Source organism: Ranitomeya imitator, chromosome 1, assembly GCF_032444005.1.
Source record: "Ranitomeya imitator isolate aRanImi1 chromosome 1, aRanImi1.pri, whole genome shotgun sequence".
NCBI classification, from domain to species: domain Eukaryota; kingdom Metazoa; phylum Chordata; class Amphibia; order Anura; family Dendrobatidae; genus Ranitomeya; species Ranitomeya imitator.
This window is the reverse complement of record NC_091282.1, coordinates 729,816,571-729,838,918: the sequence shown is the minus strand read 5'-3', so window position 1 is coordinate 729,838,918 and position 22,348 is coordinate 729,816,571. Positions and strand designations below refer to the sequence as shown.

At 42.7% G+C, this 22,348-nt stretch overlaps 1 protein-coding gene across 4 annotated transcripts in view; it reads left to right on the top strand.

The window, feature by feature from the left end:
- SLC35F4 (solute carrier family 35 member F4) overlaps positions 1-22,348 on the top strand; it is a 485,714-nt gene that overhangs the window by 420,725 nt on the left and 42,641 nt on the right. For all 4 annotated transcript variants that reach the window (XM_069733132.1, XM_069733113.1, XM_069733141.1 and 1 more), the window contains one exon: positions 17,472-17,597. In XM_069733132.1, coding sequence (XP_069589233.1) covers positions 17,472-17,597 — 126 coding nt within the window. The remainder of the gene's footprint in view (positions 1-17,471; positions 17,598-22,348) is intronic.

The window sequence follows — 22,348 nt, the reverse complement described above, 5'->3', positions numbered from 1 at the left end:
GACCAGAAGGATGGAAAGCAGTCAATTCTACTTCTTCATTTTCACAATCTTTGGAGAGTACAGTAGCCGCCACCAGCGCCAATCATATTCATAGGTCACATCACCAGTTATGCCATCCATTGCCAATCTTGTGCCGCCTTCTGTCACTTCATTGACTTCACCATCTTTGTTGAATTAAAAAATCCTTGTTTTTATTTCTGTTTCACTACATGGGATGACAGTGCGGTATTGCTGAGTCCCCTTTCTGCTTCCTGTACCCGAGGTTTTCACAAACTCTCCTCCGCCTCTTCGTAGTCCTGGTTTGTACAATACATGAACTGGATGTTAAGAATATTTTTCTCCCTCCATTTGAGGAGTTTCCTGCGTGTTAAGATTTGGTCTGGATATGGCCTCTGGAGGCTCGAACTGTGGGCCTGTCATCTGCTCTGCATTCACTGTCTACCCCTGTTCATTCTCAGGTTGAGCCCTAACAAAGCTTTCTCCTCTATCCACTCCTGCTTCTAAGCTGTAGCATAATAAAATAATACAGTAATATCTAAAAATCATGGATTATTTAGTAAATATAGACCCCACACTTTGAGACCAAAGGCTGAACAGATCTGATTTCAAGATTTTCGAATTAACACTGTAATAGTTTTATTTTTTAAAATATGATCCCATCACGATCCCCACTTGTATTTTGGTAGAGATGTGGCTAGGAGCATAGCAGGCACATGTGCTTTTTCAAAATTTTTAAATTAAACGTTATTTTTGGAAATGCATTTTAAAATTTAGTGTTTGCGTTCGCATGGGTGAAATATTAACAAAGATACTCTTGTGACATATCTGGTGAAAGCCTGCACAGTTCTGAGTATAATGGTGTTTATTTTGTTTTTCTATCTTTTTTCATAGCCTGATTTATGAGGTGAAATGTAAAGGCAGACAACACCGAAATTCGCACTTTTTCCAAACTTTGAAAATCAATTAAAAAAAAATCTAGAATTTTTTTTCTTCATTTTGCATTCTCTGACACACTATTACCAAATAACAAAACCTCAAAAGAATTAAACATATAGAGGCAAAAATCATTGGTTCACTTGACATGGAATGACCCAAAGTGAAGGTTCTAGAGAGGCCATCTCAGTCTCCTGACCTCAATATTATTGAGCCACTCTGGGGAGATATCAAGCGTGCAGTTCATGCTAGACAGCCCAGGAATTTACAGGAACTGGAGGCTTTTTGACAGTTCACAGAGTTCACAGAGAGACACTGAGCACATGGTACTCAGTGTCTGTTGGACGACAGGTTGTATGGTCGCATCATGCAGCCTGCCATCTAAATGTAGCAGAGCTAAACCCATCGTGGGACAAATGGATTAGCAGCATCTCTGCGTAAAGGTGAGGAATATTGTTTATCTTTTGCAGATGATGAGGGCATCGGGGGAATGGGCAAGGTCATAAGAATAGTTTAATTAAGATTATTAAAGGAGTCTATGTCATTCTTTCAATTAAAGAGCTTTTTCTGTGTGTGTGTTTTCATACAATGTGACTATGGGGTTAGTAATGGGGGCGTCTTATTGACGCCTCTCCATTACTAACCTCTGGGCTTGATGTCACCTGACAATACAAAGGTGACATCAACCCCTCAACTATCACCCCAATTGCCATCACTACAGAGCAAGTGGGAAGAGCGAGGCTAAGTGCCAGAATTGTCGCAATTTAGAGATGCGCCTTTTCTGGGGTGGCTGGGAGCTGATGTTTTTAGTTTGGCCAGGAAGGAGGGCAGTATCGATGGCCACTTCCTAGGCTATTAATATCAGTCTGCAGCTGTCTGCATATCCTTTGCTGGTTATAGGGGGAACCTACATAATTTTTTTTAGGGTCTCCCATTTTAATAGTCAGTAAAGGCTAAGTATACAGTTGTGAGCTGATATTAATAGCTTGGGAAGCTCCATGGGTATTACCCCTTTCCCAGGCTATAAACATTGGCCCCCAGCCAACGGCTTTCCCTCTGCTGGTTGCGAATAGTGCGCTGGAGCCAACGCCATTTTTTTCCCAAAAAATAATCTTTTATTAAATACATGTAGAGTAAGCTGCACACAAACTGTACTAATTGTATTTTTCACAGATATCTGTATATCTACCTATTCTATTTGTATTTACTGTATGTAATCCATCTCTTCTGTCCTGTCGGCTCCTGCAGTGATTTTACAGTACATGGCAGATGAATTGCCAGCTTTTCTTCTATTTATGTGTCTATGTAATATATATACATACATACAGTACAGACCAAAAGTTTGGACACACATTCTCATTTAAAGATTTTTCTGTATTTTCATGACTATGAAAATTGTACATTCACACTGAAGGCATCAAAACTATGAATTAACACATGTGGAATTCTATACTCAACAAAAAAGTGTGAAACAACTGAAATTATGTCTTATATTCTAGGTTCTTCAAAGTAGCCACCTTTTGCTTTGATAACTGCTTTGTACACTCTTGGCATTCTCTTGATGAGCTTCAAGAGGTAGTCACCGGGAATGGTTTTCACTTCACAGGTGTGCCCTGTCAGGTTTAATAAGTGGGATGTCTTGCCTTATAAATGGTGTTGGGATCATCAGTTGTGTTGTGCAGAAGTCTGGTGGATACACAGCTGATAGCCCTACTGAATAGACTGTTAGAATTTGTATTAAGGCAAGAAAAAAGCAGCTAAGTAAAGAAAAACAAGTGGCCATCGTGGTCAGTCAGTCCAAAAAATTGGACAAACTTTGAAAGTGTCCCCAAGTGCAGTGGCAAAAACCATCAAGCACTACAAAGAAACTGGTTCACATGAGGACCGCCCCAGGAAAGGAAGACCAAGAGTCACCTCTGCTTCTGAGGATACATTTATTCGAGTCACCAGCCTCAGAAATCGCAGGTTAACAGCAGCTCAGATTAGAGACCAGGTCAATGCCACACAGAGTTCTATGTTGTGAATTCTGTTGTCGGGCTCCCTCCTGTGGTCATGAATGGTACTTCGGCTGGTTCTGTCCATGGACTTCCTCTGGTGGGTGTTTCTGAGTTTCTTTCCTCAGGTGACGAGGTTAATTCGTTAGCTGGCTGCTCTTTTTAACTCCACTTAGATCTTTGTTCCAGGCCACCTGACAATGTTCCAGTATTGGTCTAGTTCACTCCTGGATCGTTCTTGTGACCTGTCTTCCCAGTAGAAGCTAAGTTCCAGCTTGTATTTCTTTGGTTTACTATTTTTCTGTCCAGCTTGCTATTTTATTGTTGTCTTGCTTGCTTGAAGCTCTGGGACGCAGAGGGAGCGCCTCCGCACCGTGAGTCGGTGCGGAGGGTCTTTTTTGCGCCCTCTGCGTGGTCTTTTTGTGCTGACCGCAAAGTAACCTTTCCTATCCTTGGTCTGTTCAGTTAGTCGGGCCTCACTTTGCTAAATCTATTTCATCTCTGTGTTTGTATTTTCATCTTTACTCACAGTCATTATATGTGGGGGGCTGCATTTTCCTTTGGGGAATTTCTCTGAGGCAAGGTAGGCTTTATTTTTCTATCTTCAGGGCTAGCTAGTTCCTTAGGCTCTGCCGAGTTGCATAGGGAGCGTTAGGCGCAATCCACGGCTATTTCTAGTGTGTTTGATAGGATTAGGGATTGCGGTCAGCAGAGTTCCCACGTCCCAGAGCTCGTCCTTATTATCAGTAACTATCAGGTCATTCCGTGTGCTGTTAACCACCAGGTCCATTATTGTCCTGACCACCAGGTCATAACAGTACAGGTGGCACAAAGTACTAATGCATCTCAATAGAGGGATAAGAGAAGTTCTGAGACCATTTTTTTTTTCTTTGCAGTGTGTTTTGTCTCTCTTTTCCCCTTTACCTCTGGGTGGTTCAGGACACTGGTGCAAACATGGACATTCAAGGTCTGTCCTCTTGGATGGATAATCTGACTACAAGGGTACAAAACATTCAAGATTTTGTGGTTCAGAATCCGATGTCAGAGCCTAGGATTCCAATTCCTGATTTGTTTTTTGGTGATAGATCTAAGTTCTTGAATTTCAAAAATAATTGTAAATTGTTTCTTGCCTTGAAACCTCGCTCCTCAGGTGACCGTGTTCAACAAGTAAGGATCATTATTTCTTTGTTACGTGGTGACCCTCAAGACTGGGCATTTTCCCTTGCGCCAGGAGATCCGGCATTGCGTGATGTTGATGCGTTTTTCCTGGCGCTTGGATTGCTTTATGACGAACCTAATTCAGTGGATCAGGCAGAGAAAATCTTGCTGGCTCTGTGTCAGGGTCAGGATGAAGCGGAGATATATTGTCAGAAGTTTAGAAAGTGGTCTGTGCTCACTCAGTGGAATGAATGTGCCCTGGCAGCAATCTTCAGAAAGGGTCTCTCTGAAGCCCTTAAGGATGTCATGGTGGGGTTTCCCATGCCTGCTGGTCTGAATGAGTCTATGTCCTTGGCCATTCAGATCGATCGACGCTTGCGTGAGCGTAAAGCTGTGCACCATTTGGCGGTACTATCTGAGCATGGGCCTGAGCCTATGCAATGTGATAGGACTTTGACCAGAGCTGAACGGCAAGAACACAGACGTCGGAATGGGCTATGTTTTTACTGTGGTGATTCCACTCATGCTATCTCCGATTGTCCTAAGCGCACTAAGCGGTTCGCTAGGTCTGCCACCATTGGTACGGTACAGTCTAAATTTCTATTGTCTGTTACTCTGATTTGCTCTTTGTCATCCTATTCTGTTATGGCATTTGTGGATTCAGGCGCTGCCCTGAATTTGATGGACTTGGAGTATGCTAGGCGCTGTGGGTTTTTCTTGGAGCCCTTGCAGTATCCTATTCCATTGAGAGGAATTGATGCTACGCCTTTGGCCAAGAATAAGCCTCAGTACTGGACCCAATTGACCATGTGCATGGCTCCTGCACATCAGGAGGATATCCGCTTTCTGGTGTTACATAATCTGCATGATGTGGTGGTTTTGGGGTTGCCATGGCTACAGGTTCATAATCCAGAAACAGAAACAAAAGCAGCCATATGGTCCCATAAAAATACACTTTATTGAAATCTATATAAAAAACACCAGACAATAACCAGGTGTACAGGAAGGGGAAATAGGAGCATGAACAAATGGTAATGATTAAACAGGACTGCAAGCCGATACACAGACCACACTGCTGTGGTAGCAAAATACTAGAAGGAAAAAACCCCCGATGTCACATAATAAGCATTAGTCAGCATACTAATGCTTATTATGTGACATGGGGGTTTTTTTCCTTCTAGTATTTTGCTACCACAGCAGTGTGGTCTGTGTATCGGCTTGCAGTCCTGTTTAATCATTACCATTTGTTCATGCTCCTATTTCCCCTTCCTGTACACCTGGTTATTGTCTGGTGTTTTTATATAGATTTCAATAAAGTGTATTTTTATGGGACCATATGGCTGCTTTTGTTTCTGTTTCTGTTTCATATATATGCCGTGGCAGCTGGCCCCTTCTAGTTATCCATATATAGCATATACTATTTTACTATATTCCATCCCATATCAATGATATTTTTCAAATATGCTGGCTTTGGTATTATTATAAGGTTCTTAATCCAGTATTGGACTGGAAATCTATGTCTGTGTCCAGCTGGGGCTGCCAGGGGGTACATGGTGATGTTCCATTTTTGTCTATTTCGTCTTCCACTCCTTCTGAAGTTCCAGAGTTTTTGTCGGATTATCGGGATGTATTTGATGAGCCCAAAGCCAGTGCCCTACCTCCTCATAGGGATTGCGATTGTGCAATTAATTTGATTCCTGGTAGTAAGTTTCCTAAGGGCCGATTGTTCAATTTATCTGTGCCAGAGCACGCCGCTATGCGGAGTTATATAAAGGAGTCCTTGGAGAAAGACCATATTCGCCCGTCGTCATCACCGTTAGGAGCAGGTTTCTTTTTTGTGGCCAAGAAGGATGGTTCTTTGAGACCTTGTATTGATTACCGTCTTCTTAATAAAATTACAGTCAAATTTCAGTATCCTTTGCCGTTGCTTTCTGATTTGTTTGCTCGTATTAAAGGGGCTAGTTGGTTCACCAAGATAGATCTTCGAGGGGCGTATAATCTTGTGCGTATTAAACAAGGCGATGAATGGAAAACAGCATTTAATACGCCCGAGGGCCATTTTGAGTACCTGGTTATGCCATTCGGGCTTTCTAATGCTCCATCTGTGTTTCAGTCCTTTATGCATGACATCTTCCGAGAGTACCTGGATAAATTCCTGATTGTGTATTTGGATGATATTTTGGTCTTTTCGGATGATTGGGAGTCTCATGTGAAGCAGGTCAGAATGATGTTCCAGGTCCTTCGTGCGAATTCCTTGTTTGTGAAGGGGTCAAAGTGTCTCTTTGGAGTTCAGAAGGTTTCATTTTTGGGGTTCATTTTTTCCCCTTCTACTATCGAGATGGACCCTGTTAAAGTCCAGGCCATTTACGATTGGACTCAGCCGACACCTGTGAAGAGCCTGCAAAAGTTCCTGGGCTTTGCTAATTTTTATCGGCACTTCATCGCTAATTTTTCTACTGTTGCTAAACCGTTGACTGATTTGACCAAGAAGGGTGCTGATGTGGTCAATTGGTCTTCTGCAGCTGTAGAGGCTTTTCAGGAGTTGAAGCGTCGTTTTTCTTCTGCCCCTGTGTTGTGCCAGCCAGATGTTTCGCTCCCGTTTCAGGTTGAGATTGATGCTTCTGAGATTGGAGCAGGGGCTGTTTTGTTGCAAAGAAGTTCTGATGGCTCGGTGATGAAGCCATGTGCTTTCTTTTCTAGAAACTTTTCGCCTGCTGAGCGTAACTATGATGTTGGTAATCGTGAGTTGTTGGCCATGAAGTGGGCATTCGAGGAGTGGCGTCATTGGCTGGAAGGAGCCAAGCATCGCGTGGTGGTCTTGACAGATCACAAGAATTTGACTTATCTTGAGTCTGCCAAACGGTTGAATCCGAGACAGGCTCGATGGTCGTTATTTTTCTCCCGTTTTGATTTTGTGGTTTCGTACCTTCCGGGCTCTAAGAATGTGAAGGCTGATGCCCTGTCAAGGAGTTTTGTGCCTGACTCTCCGGGTGTTCCTGAGCCGGCGGGTATTCTCAAAGAGGGGGTAGTTTTGTCTGCCATCTCCCCTGATTTGCGGCGGGTGCTGCAAAAGTTTCAGGCTGATAGACCTGACCGTTGCCCAGCGGAGAAACTGTTTGTCCCTGATAGATGGACTAGTAGAGTTATCGCTGAGATTCATTGTTCAGTGTTGGCTGGGCATCCTGGAATCTTTGGTACCAGAGATTTGGTGGCTAGATCCTTCTGGTGGCCGTCTTTGTCACGGGATGTGCGTTCTTTTGTGCAGTCCTGTGGGACTTGTGCTCGGGCTAAGCCCTGCTGTTCTCGTGCCAGTGGGTTGCTTTTGCCCTTGCCGGTCCCGAAGAGGCCCTGGACGCATATTTCTATGGATTTTATTTCGGATCTCCCCGTCTCTCAAAAGATGTCGGTCATTTGGGTGGTTTGTGATCGCTTTTCTAAGATGGTCCATTTGGTACCTTTGTCTAAATTGCCTTCCTCCTCTGATTTGGTGCCATTATTTTTCCAGCATGTGGTTCGATTACATGGTATCCCGGAGAACATTGTTTCTGACAGAGGTTCCCAGTTTGTTTCGAGGTTTTGCCGATCCTTTTGTGCTAGGATGGGCATTGATTTGTCTTTTTCCTCGGCTTTCCATCCTCAGACAAATGGCCAAACCGAACGAACTAATCAAACTTTGGAAACATATCTGAGATGCTTTGTTTCTGCTGATCAGGATGATTGGGTGTCCTTTTTGCCGTTGGCTGAGTTCGCCCTTAATAATCGGGCCAGCTTGGCTACTTTGGTTTCGCCGTTTTTCTGCAATTCTGGTTTCCATCCTCGTTTCTCTTCAGGGCAGGTTGAGTCTTCGGACTGTCCTGGTGTAGATACTGTGGTGGATAGGTTGCAGCAGATTTGGACTCATGTGGTGGACAATTTGACATTGTCCCAGGAGAAGGCTCAATGTTTCGCTAACCGCCGACGCTGTGTGGGTCCCCGACTTCATGTTGGGGATTTGGTTTGGTTGTCGTCTCGTTATGTTCCTATGAAGGTTTCCTCTCCTAAGTTTAAGCCTCGTTTCATTGGTCCGTATAAGATTTCTGAGGTTATCAATCCTGTGTCATTTCGTTTGGCCCTTCCTGCTTCTTTTGCCATCCATAATGTGTTCCATAGGTCGTTATTGCGGAGATACGTGGCGCCTGTGGTTCCATCCGTTGATCCTCCTGCCCCGGTGTTGGTTGAGGGGGAGTTGGAGTATGTGGTGGAGAAGATTTTGGATTCTCGTGTTTCGAGACGGAAACTCCAGTACCTGGTCAAGTGGAAGGGTTATGGTCAGGAAGATAATTCCTGGGTTTTAGCCTCTGATGTTCATGCTGCCGATCTGGTTCGTGCCTTTCATTTGGCTCATCCTGGTCGGCCTGGGGGCTCTGGTGAGGGTTCGGTGACCCCTCCTCAAGGGGGGGTACTGTTGTGAATTCTGTTGTCGGGCTCCCTCCTGTAGTCATGAATGGTACTTCGGCTGGTTCTGTCCATGGACTTCCTCTGGTGGGTGTTTCTGAGTTTCCTTCCTCAGGTGACGAGGTTAATTCGTTAGCTGGCTGCTCTATTTAACTCCACTTAGATCTTTGCTCCAGGCCACCTGACAATGTTCCAGTATTGGTCTAGTTCACTCCTGGATCGTTCTTGTGACCTGTCTTCCCAGTAGAAGCTAAGTTCCAGCTTGTATTTCTTTGGTTTACTATTTTTCTGTCCAGCTTGCTATTTTATTGTTGTCTTGCTTGCTGGAAGCTCTGGGACGCAGAGGGAGTCTTTTTTGCGCCCTCTGCGTGGTCTTTTTGTAGGTTTTTGTGCTGACTGCAAAGTAACCTTTCCTATCCTCGGTCTGTTCAGTTAGTCGGGCCTCACTTTGCTAAATCTATTTCATCTCTGTGTTTGTATTTTCATCTTTACTCACAGTCATGTGGGGGGCTGCCTTTTCCTTTGGGGAATTTCTCTGAGGCAAGGTAGACTTTATTTTTCTATCTTCAGGGCTAGCTAGTTCCTTAGGCTGTGCCGAGTTGCATAGGGAGCGTTAGGTGCAATCCACGGCTATTTCTAGTGTGTTTGATAGGATTAGGGATTGCGGTCAGCAGAGTTCCCACGTCCCAGAGCTCGTCCTTATTATCAGTAACTATCAGGTCATTCCGTGTGCTCTTAACCACCAGGTCCATTATTGTCCTGACCACCAGGTCATAACAGTTCTAGCAGCAGACACATTTCTACAACAACTGTTCAGAGGAGACTTTGTGCAGCAGGCCTTCATGGTAAAATAGCTGCTAGGAAACCACTGCTAAGGACAGGCAACAAGCAGAATAGATTTGTTTGGGCTAAAGAACACAAGCAATGGACATTAGACCAGTGGAAATCTGTGCTTTGGTCTGATGAGTCCAAATTTGAGATTTTTGGTTCCAACCACCATGTCTTTGTGCGACGCAGAAAAGGTGAACGGATGGACTCTACATGACTGGTTCCCACCGTGAAGCATGGAGGATGAGGTGTGAGGAGGTAGCATGAGACGGACTCTACAACCCACACAAGTGGCTCAGGTAATGCAGCTCATCCAGGATGGCACATCAATGCGAGCTGTAGCAAGAAGGTTTGCTGTGTCTGCCAGCGTAGTGTCCAGAAGCTGGATGCACTACCAGGAGACAGGCCAGTACACCAGGAGATGTGGAGGGGGCCGTAGGAGGGCAACAACCCAGCAGCAGGACCGCTACTTCATACCTTTGTGCAAGGATGAGCCAGGCAGAGCCCTGAAAAATTACCTCCAGCAGGACACAAATGTGCATGTGTCTGCAAAACCAGTTAGAAACCGACTCCATGAGGATGGTCTGAGTGCCCAACGTCCACAGATGGGGGTTGTGCTCACATCCCAACATTGTGCAGGACACTTTGCATTTGCCACAGAACACCAGGATTGGCAAATTTGCCACTGGCGCCCTGTGCTCTTCACAGATGAAAGCAGGTTCACATTGAGCACATGTGACAGACGTTTCAGAGTCTGGAGACGTGGTGGAACGCGATCTGCTGCCTGCAGCATCCTTTAGCATAACCGGTTTGGCAGTTGGTCAGTAATGGCATGAGGTGGCATTTGTTTGGAGGGCCGCACAGCCCTCCATGTGCTCAGACATAGCCTGACTGCCATTAGGGACCGAGATCAGATCCTCAGACCCTTTTGAGACCATATGCTGGTGCGGTTGGCCCTGGGTTCCTCCAAATGCAGGACAATGCCAGACTTCATGTGGCTGGAGTATGTTAGCAGTTTCTACAAGATGAAGGCATTGAAGCTGTGGACTGGCCCACCCATTCCGATTGAACACATCTGGGACATCATGTCTCTCACCATCCACCAATGTCACGTTGCACTACAGACTGTCAAGGGGTTGGAGGATGCTTTAGTCCATGTCTGGGAGGAGATCCCTCAGGAGTCCATCCGCTTACTCATCAGGAGCATGCCCAGGCGTTGTAGGGAGATCATACAGGCACGTGGAGGCCACACACACTACTTAGCGTAATTTCCTTGTCTTGAGGCATTTCCACTGAAGTTGGATCAGCCTGTAGCTTCATTTTCCACTTTGATTTTGAGCATCATTCCAACTCCAGACCTCCGTGGGATATTAGTTGTGATTTACGTTGATCATTTTTAGGTTTTATTGTTCTCAGCACATTCCACTATGTAATGAATAAAGATTTACAACTGGTATATTTCATTCAGTGATATCTAGGATGTGGGATTTTCAAGTTCCCTTTATGTTTTTTGAGCAGTGTATGTACATATACAGGTACTTCTCAGAAAATTGAATTCACTTTTTGATTATATTCTATTTCAATTCTTCAGTACAAAAAGTGAAGCTCATATATTATGTAGAGTCATTACAAACAGAGTGATCTATTGTTTATTTCTGTTAATGTTGATGATTATGGATTACAGCCAATAGAAATCCAAAAGTCATTATCTCAGCAAATTAGAATAATTAAAAAAACACCTGGAAAGGCTTCCTAAGCATTTAAAAAGGTCAGTTATTCTGTAACAGTAGGCTCCACAATCATGGGGAAGACTGCTGACTTGACAGATGTCCAGAAGGCAGTCATTGACACACTCCACAAGGGGGGTAAGCCACAAAAAGTCATTGGTAAAGATGCTGGCTGTTCACAGAATGCTGCATCCAAGCATATTAATGGAAAGCTGTGTGGAAGGAAAAAGTGTGGTAGAAAAAGGTGCACAAGCAACCGATATAACCACTGCCTTGAAAGGATTGTTAAGAAAAAGCCATTCAAAAATTTGGGGGAGGAGTGGTCTGCTGCTGGAGTCATTGCTTCAAGACCCACCACACACAGATGTATCCAGGACATGGGCTACAAGTGTCGCATTTCTTGTGTCAAGCCACTCATGACCAATAGACAACGCCAAATGTGTCTTACCTGGGCAAAGGAGAAAAAGAACTGGACTGTTGCTCAGTGGTCCAAGATGTTGCTTTCAGATGAAAGTAAATTTTGCATTTCATTTGGAAATCAAAGTCCCAGAGTCTGGAGGAAGAGTGGAGAGGTACAGAATCCAAGCTGCTTGAGGCCTAGTGTGAAGTTTCTAGAATTGATGATGGTTTAGGGAGCCATGTCATCTGCTGGTGTAGGTCCACTCTGTTTAAGACCAAAGTCAGCGCAGCTGTCTACCAGGAAATTTAAGAGCACTTCATACTTCCCTCTGCTGACATGCTTTTTTGGAGATGGAAATTTCATTCTCCAGCAACAGTTGGCACCTGTCCACACTACCAAAAGTAACAATACCTGGTTTAAAAACAAAAGGAACACTGTGCTTGATTGGCCAACAGTCACGGGGCTGCCAAGAGAGACTAAGGCTGGTTACCCGGCCCCTGCATTATCCCTTAGACTAGGGGAAACCCTGTCTGTCCCTCTCCCAGAATTTACACTGATGGTGTGCTTGTCTGGGCCGCCAGGCCTGACCCTGACTCCTGTTTCAGCCCTATGCTGAAACCACCACCCGCCACCCAGTGAAGAGACCACACACCAATCCCCCACATAATGCACAGACAGGGAAAACTAAAAATGCACCACGCCGCAAGCACACAGGAAAATACGAAAATGTGCACAGGGCAACACAAATACAAATATAGGAAGGAGAAATATAACAACGGATCATACACCACCAGATACGATATTTCTACTCCAAAACCACCACTCCAGACCGGAATCACTAGGCACGAGGAACAAGCTATAATCGGCGACGCCCAAAGTCCAGCAAGACTATTTAAAGGCCATGGGCGTAACCCAACCTCCAACCCGATTACCAGCTAAATTAACCCCGAGAAACCTGGATAAAACCTAGCCGGCGCCACTGAGCGTATAGTGGACGTAAATGGAATTACCGCTGTCTGTCGGATGCCCTAGTGTGAATAGCGTCCGACATGACACCAACAAACTTGCCTGACCTTAACCCTATAGAAAATCTATGGGGTATTGTCAAGAGGAAGATGAGACACCAGACACAACAATGCAGACGAGCTGAAGGCTGCTATCAAAGCAACCTGGGCTTCCATAACACCTCAGCAGTGCCATAGGCTGATCACCTCCATGCCATACCGTATTGATGCAGTAATTGATGCAAAAGGAGCCTCAATCAAGTATTGAGTGCATTTACTGAACGTACATTTCAGTAGTCCAACATTTCAGATTTTAAAATCAATTTTAAAATCATTTTTCAGGCTGGTGTTATAAAGCATTCTAATTTATTGAGATAATGACTTTTTGGTTTTCATTGGCTGTAATCCATAATCATCAACATTAAGAGAAATAAACATTTGAAATAGATCACTCTGTTTGAAATGACTCTAATAGCAGTTTCACTTTTTGTATTGAAGAACTGAAATAAATTAACTTTTTGATGATATTCTAATTTTGTGAGAAGCACCTGTATATATGTGTGTCACTGACATCTGTATATCTATGTATTCTATGTGTATATATCTATTCTATTCTAACCTGTCAGTGTGATTTTATTGTACACGGCATATGAATTGCCGGCTTTTACAAAGAGATCGATGTTTAAAAATCGGACTGAACTCACATGGTCCGAGTGGTGTACGATTTTTCTCTCGCACCCATTGACATTTATTGTGTGATGCGATCTGATTTCCGATTACAATTGCAGCATGCTGCGAGTTTTTTCCAGTCCGATCGTGATCCGATCCGAGCTGGAAAAAAAACGCAGATGAACACACAATGATAGAACAACATTGGTCCAAATGCAATCTGATTTTTAATCGGAATGCATTCGTCCGATTTCATCGCAAGTGGGAATGAGCACTAAGAGTAAAATGGGCACATAAAACTCAACCTGCAAGACCTGTTCCGAATTGAAAACATGCACCGCAGGTCCGTTTACACTGAGTAAAATTAATGCTCAGTGAGCAAGTGATTTGTATAAATCCCATCCACTTTGCTGGAACTGTAAGACACAGTGTTTTTGCGGAAGCAAAAATTTGCAGCGTCAAAAATGCACCAAAAGCTCATCATGAGAATATAGCCTCAAGCAATTATCCAGGATTACAAAAATAATACGGTCCATCATTTCATGGTTCGCTCCCACTTGTGTATAAATAATCTGTCCCATTCTCATCCAGGAGAGTAGGACGATCTTTTCTCACTTGTAATCCATGTACAATCCGTTTTTTTTACTCAGTAGCTATTAATCATTTACAGGACCATTCACAGTTTCCTATGCTACAGAATTGTAATGTATCTGTAAAAATCTGATGCCATATTGATGATCCTTATGGCATACAATTTTTTTTCTGCAACTTTACTGATTTCGGAAATGAGAAGTAAAGCTGAGAAAAAATACACAGATCTGCACCTTCTTAGTGAATAACATTGGTCCGAGTGCGGTCCGATTCTTTTATCGTATTGCACTCGTCCGATATATACGTCAGTGTTAGCAAACCCTAAAGAGGTTGTACAGAATTTAAAAAAAAATATGGCCCACTTCTAGTGAGACCTGTAGAAGCATAGTGTCACTTGAAATGGCTGTTATCCAGCACGGTCCCAGCTTCCCCCAGTTCATGTTTTAATGCTGTTGCAATAAAGGAAGATTTTATGAATGGTGAGTGCCATTTGTGTTTTTGACATTTTAAGCCTTACTACTTTTTCAAGTTGAGCACCACGATTTCCAACAGCTGCAGTGTATGTCCTGTGTCTCATTAGGAGGTTTCCTGGTACTGCCGAATTTCCGACTTTTTTTTTTTAACATTCAGCTGTCCTTAGGTTATGTCTGGTATTACAGCTTACGTTTGATTGAAAAGATATGAACTCATTTTGGGAGAATTTATTTTTTAATTAAATGTATGAATTTTGGGCTGAAAATTTTTGCAGTTGGGCGTTATTAAAAATATATTACACAGTTTGGGTTTTACAGGCTTTGTTTTCCTGCATATTGCTGGCTGATGAATGAATTGAGAATCAGACAGTTTCTTCCAGGATAGATTGCAAAGCTATGTGCGCAATAAGTTTTTTTAAAGAGTTTTGGTGCAGGTTCGCTTAAAAAAAACTAAATGAAACAAAAAAACTGAAAAATCACTTAAAAACGCTTGAGAGAATCTTCCTTTTTTATTGTAGTCTTTTTGAGGGTTTTTTTTAACTTTAGGAACATGTGAACAGAGCATCTTTCTCAGGAGGATTCCGGGTGGAAAAAGTGCTGCAAAATGACATCGCTGTGCACATGTTCTGTCTTTTGTCACTTCTTTTAACCATTTAAGGGTTTAAAAACCTGGAAGCAGTTAAAAGAATTAATATGCCCAGTCTTCCGCCTACTCTAATGGTGTAGTGTAAAGGATGCTGGCAGCAGAGCCGTCGCAAGAACGAAAGCAAGGGCCGCTGGTAAAGCCGCCTCAGGAAAATGAACGCTTGTGTTTTCCTGAAGCAACATCACCTGGAAGAAGTCTGAGGCTGTGCACATACCCCTAGGTTTTGAAAATCACCTGATGGAAAAAAAGAAAGTGCTCTTGATTGGATTTGCTCCAAACTAGGCACTATCCAATCGGGAGTTTGCAAAAAAACGTTTCGGGAAATGAAAAACTCCTCCCAATAAAGAGTATTTCCTGAAAATGGTTTTCACTATATAACTTATAGTTTTTGATTGCCCTAAAAAAAACTCTGTGTGCACATATCTTAATTTGTTTTATCTGTCTTTTCCTGATCTCCTCTCAGCTCCCCTTTCATGTGGTCATAAATTGGTTGCTTAGAGCTCAGTGAAAGACAATACAAACTCTCCCATCGGAATGAGCTCACTCACGATTCTTAGGTAACTGACTCTGCAGCCAGCAGTAGACTGTGAAACCGAGAAAAATCTTGGTACTCTTTTTGGAGGAAAGCACAAGCCATGTTTTTAAGGGCTCTGAGATTTTTTTTTTGTCTCTGTACAGTTATACACAGCTGTGATTAATATTTTATTGCAATACTATTACACAACCGCACAACCAATGTTTTATATATTGAATAAATTATGAACAACTTTTCATTAAAAACCCTCCAGTGCATTTATTAATAGTACAAAGAAGGGGGTGTAAACTTATGCAGCTCTTTGTTCATTACTGGTATGCTGAATTATTAATATTATATTCAATCCCCTCAAATCCTTCTATAACATATGAATTTTATTAACTGCTTCATGACCATTGTACTATGGTGTTTTTTTTGCCTCACATGTTTTGCTGTACCCTGCCACATCGATAGCTGCCAGATCAGAAGCCCTGCTAACCTCCTCTTGCCTGCTGACGCCTCCTTCTGATTTGTATGCGTGACGTCATGTGTGCATCACACTGCAATGATGACATCTCACCGGGCCTACTAATCAGAAGAAGCACCACAATACCGGCAAGAGGAGATCCACAGAGCTCCAATCTGACAGCCACGTACTATCATCCTGCAAATCTTTTTGCTCGTCTCGACTCATAACACAAATGGATTTATAATTATTGTCCAGATTATTGGCCAGTGCCATCTGTCTATATGTTACTTATTTATCAGATGTCGTAAATTGATGAAATGAGGGCTTTGTGCTTGGTCTTCCTTTGGATCAAGTTGAACTAGAGGTCAGCATGGAACAGTGTTTTGATCAGCACTATTCTTTTGGTTAAAAAACTATTGCATCTGCTGAACTCAGCGATATCTAACAGAAGCCATATCACCTGGTGAACTTTCCTGATCTTGTATATTTCTAACTCCCACTATGAGGTGACTGACACGACTTGCTGATGAGCATGAATCAAAAATGAATCAACTTTTGCAATATGTTCTAATTGTGTAGTCTGATCCTGCCGTATACTTTCTGTTCCCTACTTCTAGCAAGCCTACCAAATGTACGTTATCATAAAGTAAGGGATTGATGAATTGGAAATATTATATACTTGCTCACAGAACTGTTTTTACCTGGAAAGTCTGGTGTACTGGACTGCAAAAACGGTTGGACAAAGCTACTTCTTAAATAGCTGTTTTAAAGGCGTTCCTGGGGTGAGGTATTAAATATCCTAAATTTTGCATTTTAAAGTGAATCTGTCAGCAGGATTTCTCGCCCCAAACTATTGATATGTGCATGTAGCTCTTTCAAAGACAAAGACAGTTCAGCAGTACATTTACATCACCAGTCCATTACTTAGGAATCAATGTTTGAATTGATATGCAAACGAGGCTGAAGTGCTATACTAGATCTGAAGCTTCTGTCATTCCAGCTCTATTCTCCGCCCAGTGCAACCTCCTGCTGCTTGACCAACAGCCTCAATGCTGTGTGACTTCTAGCAAAGGAGCCATCATGCAGGAAGAGGCAGAACTGGGCGAGGAATAGAGTTGGAGTGACAGAGGCTTCAGATCTATAGTAGCTTTTCAGCCTCATTTGCAAATCAATTTATCAATTCAACCACTGGTTTCTCAGTAATGTCAGAACGGTAGGTACATGTAAAGTTATTGTTGGACTTGTCTTTGAAAGAGCTACATGCATGGCATGATAGCAATATTAGGCCCCAAATTTATTGTATGGTACAGCGGAGAGATCTTGGTTTTCGTAAGGACTGCGGAAATGAAACAATAGGTATTTTTTTATACATTTATTTGCGAGGTGGCTTCGTTCTTCTTTTTAAATGTATTGGATCATTGCAAAATGAGTGAGTAGGTATATGTAGCCATTTAGTGTTGCCATTTTTTTTTCTTACCACGGATGGTTCAGTGATATTTCCAGCACTGGTAATTAGCAAATATATGTGCAATACTTTCCAGAGTCTTGCACTCCAGTTTGCTCAATGATGTGAAAACTCTTCTCATGAGAAGAAATAAAAAAAATGTGTTTACCTCTTTTTTTTGGCACAGATAGTTGCTACAATAATGGCAATAACAGGGATCGTAATGATGGCGTATGCAGATGGTTTCCATGGTGACTCAATTATTGGAGTAGCTCTTGCAGTGGGATCAGCCTCAGCTTCAGCACTTTATAAGGTAAGAAAGTGTCAAATCATCTAAATGACAATTTTCGTACACCTTGTGAATGTGTATGTGGAAGGCCATTACTGAGTGTAAAGGATTGTGGGTAGTGTTGAGCGATACCGTCCGATACTTGAAAGTATCGGTATCGGATAGTATCGGCCGATACCCGAAAAATATCGGATATCGCCGATACCGATATCCGATACCAATACAAGTCAATGGGACACCAAGTATCGGAAAGTATGCTGATGGTTCCCAGGGTCTGAAGGAGAGGAAACTCTCCTTCAGGCCCTGGGATCCATATTAATGTGTAAAATAAAGAATTAAAATAAAAAATATTGATATATTCCCCTGTCCGGCGGCCCCTGGACATCACGCTGCTAACCGGCAGGCTTCTTTGTTTAAAATGCGCGCGTTTAGGATCTGCGAATGACGTCCCGGCTTCTGATTGGTCGCGTGCCGCCCATGTGACCGCCACGCGACCAATCAGAAGCCGTGACGTCATTCGCAGGTCCTCAATTCCTAGAATTAGGAGTTTAGTGAATGAGAATGACGTCGCGGCTTCTGATTAGTCGCGTGGCGGTCACATGGGCGGCACGCGACCAATCAGAAGCCGGGACGTCATTCGCAGGTCCTAAACGCGCGCATTTTAAACAAAAAAGCCTGCCGGTTAGCAGCGTGATGTCCAGGGGCCGCCGGACAGGGGAATATATCAATATTTTTTATTTTAATTCTTTATTTTACACATCCCTATGGATCCGATACCGATACCCGATACCACAAAAGTATTGGATCTCGGTATCGGAATTCCGATACCGCAAGTATCGGCCGATACCCGATACTTGCGGTATCGGAATGCTCAACACTAATTGTGGGGAAAAAGAAATCAGGTTGCATTACAAATTTCTTCTGTTCTGCCTTTTAAACCATTTGAATGGGTTGGCCACTACGTTTTTATCTGTGTTTTATCATATCCTAAGGATAGACCATCAATAATAAAGTAGTGGTCAACCTCTTTAGTTCTCTTTAGGCATCAAAATTGCTTAACTAATTCAAAGCAGGTACAACAAAAAAACTCACATATAAGGTAAATGTGAGAGAGCAAGAAGTGATCCAACCGATTAAATTAAAATAACTTTTAATTGAATAGATTATTAAAAACACACAATAAAAAAGCAGAAATGCTGTAAAGGGATGCTGAGGGAATGATTGATATACAGAGTAAAGGGGTTAAAATAATAGTACAATAACTCCCCCTAGCTGCATGACAAAATAACCAGACTATAATGTATAATACAGTGCATGAAAATGAATGCACCAAAAAGATCTTAATGATGGCAGTGATAGCATGCAGGTAAACTATATAACAGTAAAGCAGGAGGATATCAGAGTATACTATATATTTCATGTCTGTGGAAAAGAGGGGGGGAAGGGAAAGTTGGAGCTTGACACGCTGAGACACCTATCATAAACCGTTGCAATTGAATATAGCTGGTGGGTGCCGTACCTGCTGGTAATTTCAGCCGAAGTGAGGAAGGAGAACAATTTTAAAAACCAAGAGAGAGACTCTCTGCCTGACGCATTTCTGTCTCGTGCTGAGCACATCTCCGGTGGCAGTCTCACATTATAACAGGTAAACCTCATGCTTTTTTGGACATTTAGCCTACCGGCTGGGGGCTCTTCGTTACTTGGGCTATTACAAGCATTTACCTTTGGTTCAGTCATTTATTGTCTAGGACACTAGGAGATTTCGTAAGGACTGTTCTTACGTTCTGATGTCCTCTTGCTATACTGCTATATACCGTACAAGTGCTTCTCACGAAATTAGAATATTAAAAAGTTAATTTATTTCAGTTCTTCACTACAAAAAGTGAAACTCATATATTATATAGAGCCATTACAAACAGAGTGTTTATTTCTGTTAATGTTGATGATTATGGCTTACTATATATAGGATATTGTCTGGTTATTAGTCATCCAGCTAGGGGGAGTCATTTTAACCCCCTTTACTCTGTATATCAATCATTCCCTCCCTTTTTGCTCAGCGTCCCTTTACATTTCTGCTTTTTATTGTGTGTTTTTAATAATCTATTCAAGTAAAAGATATTTTAATTTATTCAGTTGGATTGCTTCTTATTCTCTCTCATTTACCTTATATGTGGGGTTTTGTTGTTGTATCTTGAACAAAGTGCCTTCATTTATTTACTTAGGACTCCTACAGGGGTGGATTAAGGGTAGCCAGGGCCCCGGGCTGTTCAGACACTGTGGGCCCCCCCGGTCATGTGACGGGGGTCATGTGACGGGGGTTATGATATACCCGAACCAGATTATTCCAGAAAAATGGCCGGGCCCTACTCTACTGTAACCTATTAAATATTTGTTAAAATCTGCAATACAATCTAGGTATATTTTGACCAATAATATCACATACATGGAACAAATACCACCGCACCATGACCAGACCACAAATTACAACCAGTGATCGAATAATATCACATACAAGGAACAAATACCACCGCACCATGACCAGACCACAAATTACAACCACAGTGATCGAATTATATCACATACAAGGAACAAATACCACCGCACCATGACCAGACCACAAATTACAACCACAGTGATTGAATATTATCACATACAAGGAACAAATACCACCGCACCATGTCAAGACCACATATTACCACCACTTGGTGACCGAATAGCACATACAACGGACAAATACCACAACACCATTTCCAGACCACATATTACCACCACATAGTGACTGAATACTACAATACTGATCAGTAATAAAACAAAACACAATACTATCACCATAAGTGCCAGTATTCACAGGAGATCTGTACTTAGTATGCAGTGTCTGTGTAGAGGTAATATAGAGATCACTGGTGGTATTATACACAGGAGCTCTGTATATAATCTATAGGTAATACAGTGATCACTGGTGACATTGTACACAGGACCTCTGTATATAGTATACAGTGTATAGTGTCAGTGTATAGGTAACACTGACTCACCAGTGACGTCTCTAGGTGAAGTCCTTCATCTTTCATCCAGCACAGACCGCCATCACTTCATCCAGCCAGGACTCGTCTCTGCAGGAAATAACACAGTTATCTCGAGCTCCGCTTGCAGAACACATTACTTAATTTTTCACAACTTCTACATTACACCACATGAAGAAAAAAAGGCGATATGGTGTCACTCTGCACAGTAACAGGATCGCCCCCCATTTAAAACAGTATACTCAAAAAATAAAATAAATACATCACTGCAGTAATAATATCCCTTAATTAGCCCCTATGGTAATAATATTCCCCACCCTGGCCCCGTGTGTCTCATTCCTGGCTCCAGCCATATGTTCTCCCATCCTGCACTCATGAGTATCCATTCTACACCATATGATCTCCCCATCCTGCCCCATCTGTCTCCATCGTATCCATCCTGCCCCATGATCCAATCCTGCCCCATGTCTTTCATTCTGCCCCGTGTCTCCAATCATGCCCCGTGTCTACATTCTGCCCATGCCTCCAGTCCTGCCCTGTTGTGAATTCTGCTTTTGGGTTCCCCGCAGTGGTTGTAGGTGGGAATGCAGTTGTCTCTGAGTCGCAGTCCTGGCCAGGTGTTTCTGCTGATTGCAGTTCTGACTGGGATATTTAGGTGTGCAGGATTCATTTGTTCTTTCCAGTTGTCAATGTTTCTTGGGAAGTGTTGGATCACTTTCTGGCTTCTCCTGCTTAGCTGCCAATTCAGCAAAGATAAGTGTCTTCTTTTTCTGTGGCACACATGCAGTGTGCTTATATTCTGTGCTATTCATTTGTTTTTCTCTTGTCCAGCTTAGACTGTGCCAGTATTTTCTCAGTCTTGTTGGATTCTCTGGAGTTGCAGTTATACCCTCCCCATCTTTAGTTAGATGGTGGAGTTTTTGTATTTTCTGCTGTGGATATTTTTGGAAGGATTTTTAATACTGACCGCTTAGTATCCTGTCGTATCCTTTCCTATTTAGCTATTGTGGCCTCATTTGCTAAATCCTGTTTTCTGCCTGCGTGTGTCTTTTCCACTACTACTCACAGTCATTATTTGTGGGGGGCTGTCTATTCTTTGGGGTTCTGCTCTGAGGCAAGGTAGAATTCCTATTTCCATCTATAGGGGTATTTAGTCCTCCGGCTGTGTCGAGGTGTCTAGGTTTTGTTAGGCACACCCCACGGCTAGTTTAGTTGCGGTGTTAAGATCAGGGTTTGCGGTCAGTATAGTTACCACCTACTCCAGTGAAAGTTTTCATGCTGCTCCAAGGTCACCTGATCACAACAGTACAACTGGCCCAAAAATGAGTTAAATGCATCTCAGAAGAAGGGAAGAAAGGTCTTGAGCCATTTTTTTTCTTCAGTCTACTTTGTCTTCTCCTCCCTCTTTATCTCTGGGTGGCTGAAGAGCCTTGTGCTAGCATGAATGTTCAGGAATTAGCTTCTCGTGTAGACCAGCTTGCTGCTAGGGTACAGGGTATTTCTGATTATATTGTTCAGACTCCTGTTTTAGAACCGAAGATTCCTACTCCTGATTTGTTTTTTGGTGACCGGTCCAAATTTTTGAGTTTTAAAAACAACTGTAAACTGTTTTTTGCTTTGAGACCTCGATCCTCCGGTGATTCCATTCAGCAGGTTAAAATCATCATCTCCCTGCTGCGTGGCGACCCGCAGGATTGGGCATTTTCCCTGGAATCTGGGAATCCGGCTTTGCCTGATGTAGACTCCTTTTTTCAG